This window comes from Arvicola amphibius, chromosome 13 (genome assembly GCF_903992535.2).
Source record: "Arvicola amphibius chromosome 13, mArvAmp1.2, whole genome shotgun sequence".
Taxonomy (NCBI): Eukaryota; Metazoa; Chordata; class Mammalia; order Rodentia; family Cricetidae; genus Arvicola; species Arvicola amphibius.
Window position 1 is genome coordinate 20,016,635 of NC_052059.1, and position 16,820 is coordinate 20,033,454.

The window sequence follows — 16,820 nt, forward strand, 5'->3', positions numbered from 1 at the left end:
ACGCTTGTCTCCCACACAAAAGGCCCTGGATTGAATCCCTAACAATAACTAAATGAGGGTTAAAAAACAAGGCAGCAGGAGTCAGTAGGATGTAGGCCACGGTGGATAGGGTGGGGCTTGACTTAAAGGCATCTGGATTAAAATAATTACCTGTAATCCTACTTTGACCTGAAGGTTTGTTTTGTTTCTTTTCTTTTTACGTTCTCACAAACCACCAGGGTAAAACTCCTGGCTGAAAACGTCTCTTGCTTTCTGAAGATTCTCCGTAGAAAAGCCCTTCTGAATATTTAAGCAGATTATCTGTCTCCCATGCTGGGGTGTGTCCTGCACACTTGAAAGTTCATCGTAGTTGAGATGTTTCACCCAGTAATATGAAGTGATTTGGGGGGCTAGAGTCTGCAATGCATGAAGTGTTTTCCCAGAAGTTCGTGGCTGAATAGATGCTATCTAAAAGAGATCTTCCTTTTGTTGTTCAGAAACAGTCATTTCAACTGTTATTCTAGTTGGATGATAAAAGTTTGATGAAACAAATATAATAATCATATCTGCTCATCATCTCATACTGATCCAGTTTTTTAAAGCATTTCATTTCTTGACTCTGCTAAAACAGGAAGCGTCTAAAGCAGAGAGCTTGGCCAATGGTAGCTTGTAGCGAGTAGACGGTCTAGAGAAGAGTGTGGGAAAGTGCTTCGTGGCAGCTTTCACAGGGAAGCCAACCGTGATCCCCTGTGAATAAACTTGCAGTCCCTCAGTTTCTCAAGGGACTCACGCCTAAAGCCATTGTCTTCTCATCAGCTTTGTGAGAGATGCGGTTTATTAAATGAAAACAATAGTTAGAAATACATTCATATTCTGTTCAGCCGGAAAAAACGCCCGGAGTTCAGTGTGCGAATATGAGACTGAGCTGCCTGACGATTTAGACCATGTGTTATTCTCAACGTACACATTCTGGGAGAATATTAAATTCAGGTTCTAACATGAAGTGGGATGATTTCTGAGTCATAGCTACTAGAAACAGTGACAACTTCAAATCTTAAAATTTGGATCGGTTAGAGAACTACACGCAGCAAGGAGATGGCTTTGTAGGACTGGATGTGCTGTGGAAGGGGGAAAGGGTGGGGTGCAGTCTCCGGGGTCGGGACTGGCTCTAAATCACACCTTTTCCTAGTTAACAGCCCAGGAAAGGCATGGACTCAGTTTGGTGGGAGCAGAGCCTGTTTGCTACATTGTGGAAGCCAAGATCCTCGTTTGTGTGTGTGTGTGTGTGTGTGTGTGTGTGTGTGTGTGTGTGTGTGTGTGAGGCTCATCTCATAAGACTTAAATTCTGGTTAGCTAACAGCCTTGTCTTGGTCATCTTTGATAATGCATTACCAAGGTGGTGATTTAATTCAATGACTTGGAAGTTGTTCTTCCTATCATAATTCTGACTTTCTGTGGCTCTCAATGTCTTATTCAATATAAAGTGGAAGTAGTAGAAAATGTCCTTTCTAAAGCACATGTCCAGTTTCCTTAAGGCAACTTTATCGTTTGCTCCAGTCCATCTCAGATTTCCTTTAGGTATCATTGTAAATGAACAGCAGCGATGGGAGGGACTTGGCTCATCACTGGTCCTTGATTCACACCACCGTAGGCCTCTGCCTTTAGAAAACATGTCCCTGGGAGTGAGTAGACACTTTACTGCAACTTTAAGAAAGTATTTCCTGGGGTCAGTGAGCTGGCTCTGTGGGTAAAGGTTCTTGCTACCCAACCCAAAGTCCCAAGTTTGATTCCTGGAACCCACATAGTTGAAGGAAAGAATCAACTCCCTCAAATTGTCCTCTGACTAACACAAGTACACCATCTGGTGCACCCCCATCCATAATCAACCAATAGATAAATGTCAAAAGGTAAAAGTGTTGTATTTAATAGAATAATAGCAATGTATCCTATACCTCCCTGGTAGTGTTTCCAGAATAGTCTGCCTTCTAGTTCTCAACTGAACAGTGTATTCTTCTGGAACAAACAACATTCAGAAATGGTGCTGTGTGCTGTTGCTTCACATAATCAGATCTGAGCAGAACTTTAAGTGATAAGCATTATTTTGTTGTTTTAATGATATTTCATTTTTTTTTTTTTACGTTTTCTCATATGCTGGTTTGTGATGTCCAAGACGTTGTCCCCTGAAGTGTGAAGTGACAGCTGGCATTGCCCTCCAAAGTCAGCTTCTGGGGACCACAGCAGAACATGTGCTCTGACTTTGTTTTGGCTTAACTTCGGAATGCCTCAGCTTCTTCCTGTGCAAGATTGGATACTAATGGTGTGAACTTCAGGATGGCTTTGAACCCTGCAGAGCAGAGTGTTCTACATGTTCTATAGACACTGTTACCAATGTGCTCAGCAGTGCTACTGTGTGTGTGTGTGTGTGTATGTGTGTGTGTGTATGTGTGTGTATGTGTGTGTGTGATACCTTTAATTCCAGTGTTTCCTCCTACTTTTTATGTCTTGATATGTGTGTCTTCCTCTTAGCATAGAAAGGATGTCCTGGCCCCTTTTATTCTTCTTTCTTTCTTTCTTTCTTTCTTTCTTTCTTTCTTTCTTTCTTTCTTTCTTTCTTCCTTCCTCCCTCCCTCCCTCCCTCCCTCCCTCCCTCCCTCCCTCCCTTCCTTCCTTCCTTCCTTCCTCTCTTTCTTTTTAGCTCCTTTAGGAACTCTAATTTCAGCGGAGGGCATCTTATCACACTGAGGTCACTCTTGACAAATGGTCTATTATTACCTGCTGAGTACAGTTAACCCTGACTTCTTTTCACAGCAGCCATGCCGCGCTTTCCGTTTCAATGGAGCTGTTTCTGAATGTGACTTTCCTGGCCTCTCCGGATTTAATTCTAATTTAACTTGCCACTCCAAGCAGGACTGTGCTGCTGCTGAAGGCATGACTTGCTCATTTGTTCTCTCAGGTTCCAAAATTACCACATGGCACTTGGAAGCCCCCTCAGGCATGCATCAACCGCTCTAAGTGTGCCAGCCTCCTGAGAAAGGAGAGGGCATGAATTATTGCTTTATATATACATATATATATATATAATTATTTATTATGGTTGTTGTTGATTGTGGTGCTGGTGTTGTGTGTGTGTGTTTGTGTGTTGTGTGCACGTGCACATTTATATGGGGGAGAGCATATGCCAGCACATACATGTGGAGGTCCAAGGACAGCTTTGTGGAATTGCCTCTCCTTTCACCTTTAAGTATGTTTCAGATGTTGACCTCAGATCTCTGGGATTGCACAGCAACTGACCTTACCCACTGAGCCATCTGGCCAGCTGTCGTCACTGCTCTTGATGTATTTAGTACTGAATTTGAAATCACAGTACCAACAGCCTTATCTCGGCAATTTTGAACACAAAGATTATTGCTAAGTAGAACTGAAATAATCCTGAACCTACCATGCAGTTGTAACTTGCAAATTTACATTCTTAAATAAACAAGCCCAACTTGTGAAGCAGAAAGTCGGCTGGGAGCCTCAATGCTGTGTAACGGGTGGGCACATTGCTCTGGAATAAGGCACATGAAGAGAAGAGTAGAAACGGCGGGAGGGGACTGGGAACCCTCCTGTGAGACAGACACCCATGCTTACAAGTGTGATGCCCAAATCTGTGGGGTCCCCACAAAGGCCAACAAAGGAGACCGAGTCCCATATGTAAAAGCAAAGAGCTTTTATTTTAATCAAGTTTGCAAACTCGGTCTCTCCACATGTCCAACGTATTGGAATAAGAGGAGAGCCCTGAGCTATTAAAATAGGGTTCTTATAGTAGTAGAGGTGGGGGTGAGGGGTCTCTGAGTTGTCTAGGGGTGTCCTGGTGAGGTGTGCGGGCAGGTGATCCTATCTACAGCGGTTGGAATGTCAGGCATTTCCTTTGAATGGTCTGCTCTTGGGTGGGGAGGGGGTGGTCCGATAATCTCAGCGTGTGGTGTTTTCCTGCTGCCAGGTGTTGCTTCAGGGTAAACTACTGAGACTCAGGCCTCTTAAGTTTATCGATGGCCAGAGTCCCAGGTGATAATGGTTGGAAGTAAACCTTTGAGTGACCTGCCCAGACTTAGATTATCATGGCTGGCCCCCACAACAGGCAGTCCCGGAATGAGATCCCAAGGGGCAGTGCTCTGGGATCCGGGTCACCCTTGTACCCCTTCCTATTTACCTGGATGCCAGCAGGAGAGAATCTGGTTTTCTCTTATCAATCTCAGACACACATTTCACAGTGGACATGGCTGCGTCTGAGGACGTCATGCTCCTCAACTGCCGCATGAACAGTGACATTTACATGCGTGCGTTTGTTGATAGTTAACCCTGAATTCCCGATATCCAATCCCATTTAAAATATGAAGCTTCGGGAAGGAGGCAAAGGAGTGAGGATCGGGTGTGTGTTATCTGAAGACATAACAATCAAACAAGCATTGCTCCACTCAAAATGATATGCGAAATGAAGCAGGAATACCTTCCTTATGATTCATTTCTTAAATGTTCACAGCATCCTAGGCTGTATAAATGCAGTACCTTGACAACATGGTACTGAATTTAGTCATGGAATTGGCTCAGCCAAATCCTGCCGGCACTGTAGCCCACCTACAGTGCCCGCTAACTGTGGATTACCCCCTGGCTTCCAGATAGTCCAGTCCTACGTAACACTGGGATGTCCTAGCTAGGTTTTGTCTGTATTCTTCTTGGTCCTCTTCGGCCACAGTCCCCCTACCTTCCTGCAGAGGAGATCTGGTAGCAGGAAAGGGTCAGCTTAAAGGGTGCTTCCTCTGTATCTGCTGACAGAGCCTGCACTCTTGAGAACAGGGAACTAGGGACAAAGAAAAGGCCACTGGACACCCTCAGAACCAGTTTTCCTACATTCTGCCCCTCAATCAGACACCTTTCAAAAGCACTTTATACCTTGTTTTTGTTGTATCGATTCCTTTACATGGCTGTTCTTCATAACATTTGAAAAATAGTATACTTCAGAATGAGGAAAACCAAAGACTAGGGGCTGAACATGAAGGCCGTCCACTTAACGTCTTTGCCTTCATTAAATTCAAAGCTGCTGTGAAGCAGTTTCCTCTCACCCAGCAGCCTCTGTCCTCTGTGCCCGCCACCCAGTTAAAGGGTGGGTGGATTGTATCCCTGCTGCATTTCATTGGTCCCTTCAAGACCATTTGGTAGCTGGTTTGGTTTCAGATTTATGTTTATTTCTCATGGTATACACAGTTTCTTAGCAAGATAACTGACTAAAGTCAACCAGAGGCAAACCTGTGTGACTGGGTTGGTGTGGGGTGACATTAATATTCTGTATGTTAATGTGTAGGAAATAGCATATAAATGAGGAAGTATAGATCTTAAATTTGAACTTCATGGAAGCAAATACTATCACTGTCTTGATTTGGGAAAGATGTCAAACATCACACAACACAATAAAGGACTTTCTTTCATACGGCTCCTAGTGCCAAAATCTATGTTTATTTTCACGGCTACATATTCAAGAAATGAATTGTTTTTGCCATATCAGGGCACGCCCAGTCTTTCTTGTACACAGGAATCCCGCTCCCTGCTGGAGTCACTCTGAGGACTGAGTAAAGCTATTCCTTCTCGTTGTTTTGACTCTCTTCACAATAGGCTCCTGTCCCAGCAACTGAATCAATGACGTGGAAAACCACAAATCCACGCTGATTGATAACGAAGGCTTTAGAAAAGGGCTCACCCCAGCATAGCCTGTGTTCTTTCACTCTCGTGTGGATCTCAAATTAAACTGTTTGAGGCTCAATAAACAGCGTTTATATTTGATCCTAATGGCTCTGAAGCTTTGGCTGCCTAATCTCCTGTTTGTAGACTAGAAAAAACACTTTGAAAAAAATAAACAGGAAGATAGTTAAAAGGAAACATTGGAAACCAGTTGGCTAGCGTAATGGAAGGATGTGGTACGGGAAACTGTCCCTGTTTGTCACTGAAAAGACGGGGTTTTAAAGTGCAGGGGCGCATGTTTGTTGAACAATCTCTATAATCCATAATTGAGGAGCCTGCAGACTATGACACTCAGGCAATTACACTATTTTTCTCAAGAAAACTTTATTGAAACTGTGTTCCTTTTTTACCATATGGTCTATAGCTGCTTTCCTGAGAGAATTTTAGTGTTTATTAATTACAGCATAAGACTTTATGGTCCTTAACTTTGAAATAAAGTAGTTACTACCTAATCCTTTGCAGAAAAAGCCAACCAATCCTTCTTCAGAATTGAATGGGCACTGTAAAATTTGTAATTACTCTTTGTGCCTCTAATAAAGAAAATGATGCCAGCTATCTTGCAATAATAATCTACCAGTTGCAAGAAGCAGCTTCATTTTAAGTTTCAAATGTGGAGAAATACATATGAAACTTGATAAGTTAGGGCAGATAACATCTCACTGAAATGAACTACAGTATTGTGTCCACATGGATTAAGCTCAAATGCTTCCTGTTGAAAAGGTGGAGGGTTGAGGATAAAGATTGAAGAGTTTGCAAAATGATGTCATTGGCATGACTTATGAGGTATTATGATCCTACAGTCATATTATAAATTTCTATGATTGTGAATATATGAATAGTAATATATTTAAGTACATATGATTAGAAAGTATGTATGATACTATGAAGTGGAACAGAGGCACTAGCAGGAGGAGGGTGAGACACTAAGGAGAAGGTGGATGCAGGAGAGATGTGCTCATCTCAGTGTAGAGCTGTGTTTAGGGGGACCTATGCAACACAGTGTCATAGACAATGAATGCATAACAGCAAAAAAAGTTTAAATCAGAAAGATCTAAAGAAAGTGGACAGTGGCTTCTCTCTGGGAAGAGGACAAAGAATCAAGGTGATAATTTAAGAGCAAAGGGGCCTCTTTATCTGGAGTGTTGAGCTCTTAAAAGAGCTGGTTTGCTAATGAAAACTTCTTGCATTTATTTTCTGTGGGGTGATATCTGTGCATAGGTGTGCATTCCTGTGCCATGGCTTGATCATGGAAGCCAGAGGGAAACATACAAGAGCAGGTTCTCTCCTTCCACCATGTGAACTCCAAGGTTCAGCAGCAAGAGCTTTTACCTGCCAGGTCATCTCACTACCCTGACTCCCCCCACAAATTAATTTTAATTTTGGTTTTTAAAGCCATAGAGAATAACTAATAATGACACATAATAGTAAAGGTATCTCAAAGCAAAAACATCAAAACAAGGAAAAACCTGAAAGGGAAGAGAGAAAGAGAGAGAGAGAGAGAGAGAGAGAGAGAGAGAGAGAGAGAGAGAGAGAAAGAAAGAAATGGTAAATGTTACTTGAGGAGACAGGGATGATTGCTTCTTTATCCTATTTCATTATAATTTTAGAGAACTTCATGGGTTGCTAATAAAAAGATGAGTCATGTTCTTTCGTCTCAATCAAAAGAGATTAAGGTTTGAAAAAGGTACATGTAAATGAATTACCTGACATTACAAACTAATCCTGTTTTTCTACTGGGCATTAAAGTGAAACAGCACGCAAGTCTGGGCCAAACTTCGTCGTTAAAGTCTCTTTTTCTCATAATAGTAGTACAGCTAATCTTTAAAGACAGTGCACTTTACTCCTCACCTCAAAAAAGAAAAAAAAAAAAAATACCCGCCAAGTAGGAAAGTTAAATCTCAAGTGCGGTTCTCTGTTTCTCTACACAGAAATTGCTGTCATGAGTCATCGTGTTGATGTGCCAATGCCATTCCTTTCACCCTGACCTCAGTTGTTTTGAAATGCGCACTGTGGTTTCGCATGGTCTTATAATGCCGCGTGCAATTCAGGTGCCCCTCTTATTAAATATGGTTCGTATTGATGTTATCAAGAGCAGGGCTTCCCAAAACGTTCCCTAGAAGGATGAGGCATTCAGAGCCAAGCTGTTAATTCCGCACTGATAAGGGAGATTTGCGTTCTTGCCTCTGCTTCCACTTGGGTTTGTTCCATTAGGTTGGGTCTCTTTTGAAACAGGTTTTAGAATGTGGCCCATGCTGGCCTCCAGCTTCTTCTGCCTCAGTCTCTCCCCTGCTGAGATCACACAGCCACTTCACAGTGCCTAGTCTGCTGTTGTCCACATTGCCTTTCCTCCCCTGGGACTCTTTAAGCAAGAGTAGCCATGCTGCTTTCCTTACCTATCGAGACACATCCAGAAGCTGACGGCAGTGTGTATGGCCATGGGGACCATGAGGCCACAGAGTCCAAGACCACATTCTCAGCCTGCTAAGGCTTCGGATGAAGGACTGTGCTTCTCCGTGTAATGGCGCTCTTTCTTTTTCAGTTCAATCTCACCATTTAGTATTGAGAGCACAAGACGCCAGAGACGATCAGAATCTCCGGACTCCAGGAAACGGCGCATTCACAGATGCGACTTTGAAGGATGCAACAAAGTATACACAAAAAGCTCTCACCTGAAGGCACACCGGAGAACACACACAGGTACAGCTCCCATGGGCTTCTCAGTGTGGGTCAGGGGGAGTGAGAAATGACAGCTCACCCGGTCATTAGTCGGCGACTGACATATTTTGAATTTAATTCATTCCTTCCATCTGGTGTACATGCCTTAATGCTGTGAACAGAATGAGCTAATCATCTTTTTGGTGATCAACTTAGCCACATAATAATTATGTAATTTATTGAGTTTAAAAATATCCACAGCGCACCTCAAACAGCAAGCCGAACAAAATCCTTGCCTTCCTTAGAGCAAACATCTAACCCACCACCATGGTTAAGTCACGTATGTATGTTCTGTTTTCGGTGTTCTTCCTCCTAAGTATCAGAGAAATAAAACTCAAAATTTACATGCACAAAGCACTGCAGTATTTTTTTTTAAAAAAAAAACAGTTAAATCCAGTTTGATTCTCCCCAGAGAATCTTGTTGCATAAGGAGGGGATTTCCAATACTACCAGAGAAAAGCAATTGATGCAAGTAATTCCCACGTTTACAACAGTTCAATTATTAATCCGTCCACACGCCTGGGGTCCACCCGTGTAGAAAGCACTGATGGTCATTATCAGCCACCGCCCACAGGTCCTTTGTGTGTGTGTGCTGTGTGGCCCTCAGCTGGCATCTCCTGGGTGCCTTCTGAGTACCATCAATGGGAGCTACTGGCAAGGCACAGAAGACAGCAGAAGGGGCTACTATCACTATGCCGTCCCTAGACAAGTGATGGGTGACAGGAGTCAGATGTACTCAAAGAAGCAGATGAGACAGGGAAACAGTCATAGGCTTTGCTGCTGACACAGGGCACGACCAAGCAAGTCCTGCCCAGTATCTATCACTGGCACAGACCAGACGCCGGCATGGTTCTCTCACGGGAAATTTCAAATGGAACAGATTCCTATGTGGTTGTGTAAACGTGTTCTCCATCGTATCAAGATAACCAGGCAGGCAACCACTTCCCAGGTGAAGTAGTAAAATCATTGAAACGGGCCGTCTTTGCATTTTCTTTAGCCCATGGTGCTACATCTGTTTGCAAAGACATGAACCTGAGGTTTAATCGTGCATGCTGTCTGCAGGGGCTGGCAGTGGGGGCAATGCGCTGTAAGCCTATGCGTCTAAGCAGAATTCCATCACTCCACTATTTTTTTATTTATTATGTATATAGTGTTCTGTCTGCATATATGCCTACTTGCCAGAAGGGGGCACTACAGTGAACCATTACAGATGGTTGTGAGCCACCATGTGGTTGCTGGGAATTGAACTCAGGATCTCAGGAAGAGCAGTCAGTGCTCTTAACCTCTGAGCCATCTCTCCAGCCCTCATCGCTCCACTATTGCACGCATGAACGTATCTTGTCATGCTGGGTGTTGCTGAGGCTCACAGGGTTTACAACTGAGTTAAACAGTTGATGACTCACGCTGTCCCATCAGCCCGTACTGCACCTTCCAGTACTAGGACAGCTAGTCAATAGGAAGCAAGCTTCCCGGTCAGTACTCACAAGGTTTCTCCATACGCTGTGACCAAAGTCTGTGATGACTTTAGCAACGGGGTCTTACCACCAAGCGCTGGTGGGTATCCAAGGACAATGACAAAAGCTTGTATTGTTTTGGGGGTTCTCTGGGACACCCCTGATCAACTCAGGGAGAAATACCTCCTATACCTGATACTGGGCCTTATATTTGGCAGACTATGACTTCAGAGAAAAGTAGCATCTTTGTATGGAGGGCAACCCCAGTTAAACAGGGAGGCAGCCAGGGGAAATGACAATTGCTTGTGCTTTTGTACTGGTCTTTTGGAACCAGTATTCATTGCTAGGAACTGGAGTTTTTGCTAGTCAACGGTTTCTGACCACCTGTCCTACGCTTCGCCTCGGATCGCAACCCCCTCCCCTTTCTAATTAACTCCATGCTCTCCCCTCTCTTTCAATTACGAACTTCCCCGTGAGACGTTTCCACCTGTTTCTCAGGCACTACTTTAGTTTTGTGGTTCGCTTATTTACTTCCTGCAGTTCTGGGAAGTGAACCCACAGCATTACACATGCTGCCCAGGGAAGGACCACTGAGCTCCGTCCTCAGCCCACTGGACTGTTTTTAAATCACCTTCTTAAACATTAGGGCTAAATAAAAAAATGAACATAAAGACATGGAAGTCCACAAGTATCTTCTATTAACAGATGAAAAACAGAAGTCACAACAGCAAGTGTGATGGGACCATGCCACTGATTGTTGTGGGGCAATTTCTACACACACACACACACACACACACTCACACACATGCACGCACAAATTGCCTTCAGTGGATCATCACATATATTGGGCTATTCCTATTCTCCTTGAGCTTTCTGGAACATATATTTGCCTCATTTCCACGTAGACACCCCTCCTCTGCTTATCCAGTGATACACAATGAAAGAGGGGAGGGGTTTAAATCACATGTGATTAAAGGACTTGTTTCCCCAGCATTGCTGGATTTCATCTTACAAGTTTTGATGCATACCAAGTGAGGAGAAGGAATGCCATATAGTCACCCCAATTCAAAGCAACATAAAAACCTTGAATGCTGAAAGCTGGATTAATGAGCTTGACTTATTAAAAAGATGACCTCACAGACTTTGAAGGTCACAGTGGCCTTACACGTAACAACATAATTAGAGGGAGCCCTTGCCTGTCGCCTCTCACGGGAGCAAGTCGCTAGCCACTCTGCTGTATCCTGCACACTTGCACATCTTTTGTCTTCCTCAGTCTGTGTGGTGACCTGGTAGCTGCAGCTGTTGAGATCTTTCTCACACAGACACTGCTGCCCCAACGCTAGGTCTCCCCCGTCTCCCTATAAATGTGCACTAGCGGCTTATTCGCCTGTAACACATGTTGTGGAATTTGAAGAGAGAGGCCTGTTCTTTGTCAGTGTGCATCCATCTCTTATGGTGCAGTTTGGGGCGCCCAGATGAATGGGGCTCCCTCGAGTGATCACGCGTTTGCTGTCCCCAGCCGGCTCTAATGGTCTTCTTGACTCTACTGTTAGCCACAGCATCCTCCTGATCTCCATCTTGGATACTCCCCGTTTTGTCAGCTGTACCTTGTCGCATTGACTTAAGGACACATTGTGGTCCTTATGTGTTGAGGGAGGAGACCTTCTTTATGAACATCTCTGAATGTGAACAATTCGCATTGAAGCTTTCTGGGAGTTGATTCAGTAGGGCCACCTCAATCAAGAAGTGCTGCCAACTAGGCCTAGTGTATCCGCTGTAGTAGAAACGGAGGTCTTTCTGCTTGCATGTGTGTGTGTGTGTGTGTGTGTGTGTGTGTGTGTGTGTGTGTGTAATGCTGGAGTCATACCTGAAATGACTTCCCTGGGAGTGATGCTGGGGCAACATCTGGAGACAAAGGACAGCTTGCTGTAATATTGTCGGGTGTGGAGTTTATCTATACTTTTCCTAGAGAGTAAGTAACTATAAGCCCCCTGTAGTGACTTGATTGTGACGTGTTGAATTCAGTAAGCTGGAAGGATCTGAATGGTCCCTCCCATCTCTCTCCTTCAGTGTCTCCATCTTTACCAGTTAATCAGACTGAACACAACAAATGCAAAGAAAATACCCCCCATGGGGCAGGCTGTCAAGTCTTTTAGACAGCTAACTATGCTGCCTCTAGTCTGCATCAAATATCTCTGCTAAATTTCTTCTCAAAGCCCCAAATGTACTGAATCCATTCACTCACTTAGCACAGGGATTGCTTAGAGCAGCCCTCTGTATCCAAAAAGTCTGCTTCTGTGCATTCAACTAGGCCTGGATTGTGCTCAACTTTTGTGGGCTTCTCTTGCCAGCGCTCCCTCAGCAGTATGTCTAGCAGCTGTGGGAAGTATTTGTATCGAATCAGGTACTGTAAGTAACGAGATCTTATCGGAAGGATACAAGAAGATGCATGGAGGTTGCATGCAAATGTCTCACTGGTTTCTGTCTTAAGCCTTGAACATGAGTTTTGCTATCCAAAGGGGTTGGGGACCGGGTGAAAACTAGTTCCCTGGTACCAAAGGACCACTCTAGTCTGTGCAACCAGTCTCTTGAACCGACAGTTAAAAGTGGCACTATTGTCCAATAGAAAGAAAGAATAAAATTTGATGAACTTGTTGGAACTGGTGTCAAGTGATCCTAGGCTAGCTTATAATTTATAATTATACACAAGATTTCACAACTTGGTGAGTAAAATGTAATCAACACTGGTTCTATAGAAATTCAGGCTGGCTCGCATGCTTTTAATAAACATCTTCTTAGCCATACCTTTGCTTTAGGCATGTTGAGTAAGATCCTTATGTGTGACCAATAATACTTAATGTGGAGTTTGGGATTATAACAGATGACTTATGAAATCCAAGCACGCTATGGGAAGGGAGCGTGCTGCAGTGAGAAACTTTCTTTAAGGAAGTCACAGTCATTTTCCTGTGAATACTTTAACTTTCTGCACTTGGTTTGTGCCTGATCAGTTGTGTGTATCCTTAAATTCAATCAATTAAATTTCCTTAAATTAAAGATGTAAATATTTGTAGGGATGCAGAAAGAGGCCCATTTCGAGATACTAGCAACAAACACATGGTTAAAGAAGTATCTGGAGGAGAGCATTTAAATTTAAAAGTAGTTTGTTATTGTGCAACTTAGGTACTAACACGGATATGTTAGCACATTTTTGGAAATGTTGCAGCAACCCCTGTGGAGGTCACATTGTTAAAGAAGCATCACAAAGAGCAAATGTAGCTCAAGAGCCACACTTTCGCCAGCAGGCCTGTTCATATCCTCCTCTCTGCATTGGGTATTTTCCCACTCAGTGAGGTATACAGCATATTTAAATGAAAATACAGAAGATTTAAGTTAATGGAGATTTTCTTCCTTTAAAGATAGTGCATGGCATATTAAATTATCTAAGCATGCGTTTTTAAAAAGGAAATATGGGAATAATTTAGAATGCTCACATATTGGCTAAAGGAGTGGTTCTCAACCTGTGGGTCAAGACCCTTTGGAAGGTCAAATGAACCCTTCACAGGGGTTGCCTGATACCATCAGAAAACAGATATTTACATTATGATTCAAGACAGAACCAAAACTACGCTTTTTATGGTTGGAGGTCACTACAACATGGGGAACTGTTTTAAAGGGTCGCAGCATTAGGAAGGTTGAGAGCCGCTGAAAGTTTAAATGCTATATAGTAACTTCTACAATGTTGTCATTACTACAGGTGTCAGTAATTCTTACAGCCACTAGATGGGGCACTAAACTCAGCTGTTGCAGCTGCTCTAGGTGGGAAACTTAACTGCCCTAGTGTTGTGTGTGACGTACTACAAATAAGACATGTCTATCCGTGTTCACAGAAAATTTCAGTTTAGTGATGAATGAAAGACAGGGTTAAAAACTGCAAACCGAGCTTGTAAACGTTAATTTTAGCATATATTTTTTCTCTTTCAAACGAGTTGAGATATTTGAAATATTTCACTTTATAAATTAATACTGTACCTCTCTCATAAATCTGGGCTTAATAGGCCAGCCGTGCTTAACGTTCATTAAAAATTATATGAAAAGTACGATGCTGAACTTGAGGGAGATACATTTCTCATTTATCCGACTTCATCAGGAGTTCCTTAGGGATGTTTGAAACTGGTAACCAATGCCGACTTAACAGGCTCTGATATCTGTTCTTCTTTATCTTTAAAAAGAAACTTCACACGAATTAATAATGCCTCCCCTGGTGAAAGGAGCATGTGTTGTGGCCGGTGTGGCCGGATCATCTGTTGTTTATAAATTCCGTGTGCTGATGCACTCGAGAGCCACTTCCAGCTCCACACTCACTCCCACACACGGTGGTCCTAAGTGGCTGCAGATTCCACAGGTTCTCACTTTTCCCTTGACTCACCAGTTCGTCCTGCTATTCATGGATTTCTTCTAAATCGACTTCTATAATTTTTTTTTTTTTCTGAATGAGATTCTAAAGTGGCTTGGGGGTGATTCGGTGGCAGCTGTTTGTCCTGGTGGCCTTTGGGTCAACCTTCAGATATGTATGACAATCCTGTTCCAATGTTTGCATCACTAATGCATAGCTCATGGTACACTGAACTCCGTTTTTCAGGGCAATTCCCCCCTCCAATAGCTACTGACTCTTAGATAAAGCACAGGGCTGGTGAAGATCCTGAGTCCATCTAAGTCCTCACTGAGCATCTTCAGGGTAGATCTTCTCTTAGTAAGGTGCTTGCAAGTCCTGACCAAAGCCTTCCTGAATATGAGCAGTATAATTGTCTTGGTCTGTTCTCTAATGCTGATAGCACAATTTCATAGACTAGGCAACTGTAATGAAATGAGGTTGAGCACAATTATAGCTGGGTCAAGGTCGAAGGCCTACGTTAGATGGTAGTCTTCTTGGTGTCAGAGTCATGCATTGGCTGGCACTGGACAGGAGCCAGGAATGTGTCAGAGACTTAGCCACACTGGATTTTTTAGAAGACCCACTTTATGTGGTACCTTCACCATGATTCCCATCCGTAGACTACACTTTCTCAAGATCTTAAGTCTTCTACCTTTAATGTCTCATAGTGAGGGTTAGATTTCAGCCTGAGTTTGGTTTTCCCAGATGTTTCTAGGAATGTCAGAGTGCAAATCATACCCAGACTACAGCGAAGTGTGTTGAGAAATAAAAAAAAATTGAAATGAAATTTGAAGTCAAGAACAAAGTTTGTATCAATCTTTAGCCCATAACTGGTAAGCCTGGAGTAGCTAGCTAAGGTGTAGGAATCTTAGATTTTCTTATTTAGATTTATACACAGATAAGTCTCATTACATATGTATGACTCTGTACATCAGTTTTATAACCCAAGTAAATACAGTGATACCATATCATAGGCATTCAATAGTTTCTTGCTAAAGTGGATCCAGCTATATGTATATGTCATTGTGAGTATATGGCTATAATTAAATACCTTTTCTTGGCACTCTAATAGATTTAATATGTGTAGGTTGTAGTTGTTTGACCGTAAAGCTAATCATCATTTAGTAAACTCAGTGTGCTGCCATAGTGAATAAAACAGTCGTTTAAGGGATATACTTTACATCCTTACTAAGGCATTCAGTTTTCTATTTGAAAAGCCATGTTCATAGATTGAACTCATGGATTAACGTTTCCTACATTTACATAGATTGAATTTCAGAAGGGCAGAAAGAGTCTTGAACCATATTTGGTGAGTTTGTCCATAAGCAGCAAGGTGCCCATGAAAGACCAAGCATGCCACAGTGCCACAGTGCAGGCATTCTGGTCCTAGGTGGAGCTGTGCCTAGGTCTCCAGATGTGTCTGGGTATATATGGTTTATTCTTCATATACCCAGCTCCAACCTGAAGTGGCCTGGGTACCCGACTTTTTTCTTCCTAGATCTTCAGTCAATAACATCTACTGATTTCCCCAAATGCCTCGTGCCACCAAGCCTATAAAGCTCTTTGACCCCTACCCCATTCCCTAGCAAGCTCCAGTGTGTGCTGCCTGATATTAAGATGGGATGGTTGAAGGGCATGTGGGAAAAACTGAAGCAAATAGAACAACATTCATGACAGCTGGCCAGATGTGAGCACGAAGGAGAGGATGAGGATATCCAGAGTGTGTGCTTAGGATCCTTTACACACGGAGATCCCACATGGATGGGTGCTGACATTTCTCTGTCCCCAAACATTGAAGCACAGCTATGCAAGTATGCTACATTTTCCATCAGTTATGTGAATCCCAGGAACAGAGCCAGGTGGCAACACTAACCCGGGATCCAGCTGAGAAAGCAGGGCAGTGGGGCCCTGGCTGCTCTGGGGTCTGTGTTATTGTCATTTCCCTCCATCCTTGACAAGTTCACAAACTTGCCAGGCCGATCTCTTCAGTAGAGCCACTACCCCTTGCCTGCCCTGTATGGCAGCACGTACCTACCAGTTAGTATCAGCTACTGGGGTGCTTTGGTGTGACAAGGCGAGGTAACTGGTGCTATGTCTGGTGACTGGCCTTTCTCCCCACTCTATGAATATTTTACTGATTAGAAAATCAGCGAGAAGACATGGACTAGGAGCATTAATCACTAAATAAAACCAGACAAGCCGCTCTTGAGTGCTTGCTCAGCACACAACTCTTTGCATACCAATGAATGAGATATAAAAATGAAGACTGGAGGTTCTAAATCCGGCGGGCAAGACAGCCACATCGGCAAATATCTTCCATGGGGAAGAGACTGGCAAAGGGAGAAAATGCCTGTCTGCGGAAGTTGCCCTGGCAGCACAGACAGAGGACCCACGACCATCCTGATGGGCTTCTGCCCCTGTAAACAAGATCTTCCCACTGCCACCTCGAAGGATGAAACCTCTGC

General features: G+C 43.3%; 1 protein-coding gene across 1 annotated transcript in view; it reads left to right on the top strand.

Moving 5' to 3' along the window:
* The window catches only part of Klf12 (Kruppel like factor 12), a 247,326-nt gene that overhangs the window by 210,061 nt on the left and 20,445 nt on the right, over positions 1 to 16,820 (top strand). The window contains exon 6 of the mRNA XM_042054071.1: positions 8,294 to 8,451. Within this exon, the coding sequence (XP_041910005.1) occupies positions 8,294 to 8,451 (158 nt within the window). The remainder of the gene's footprint in view (positions 1 to 8,293; positions 8,452 to 16,820) is intronic.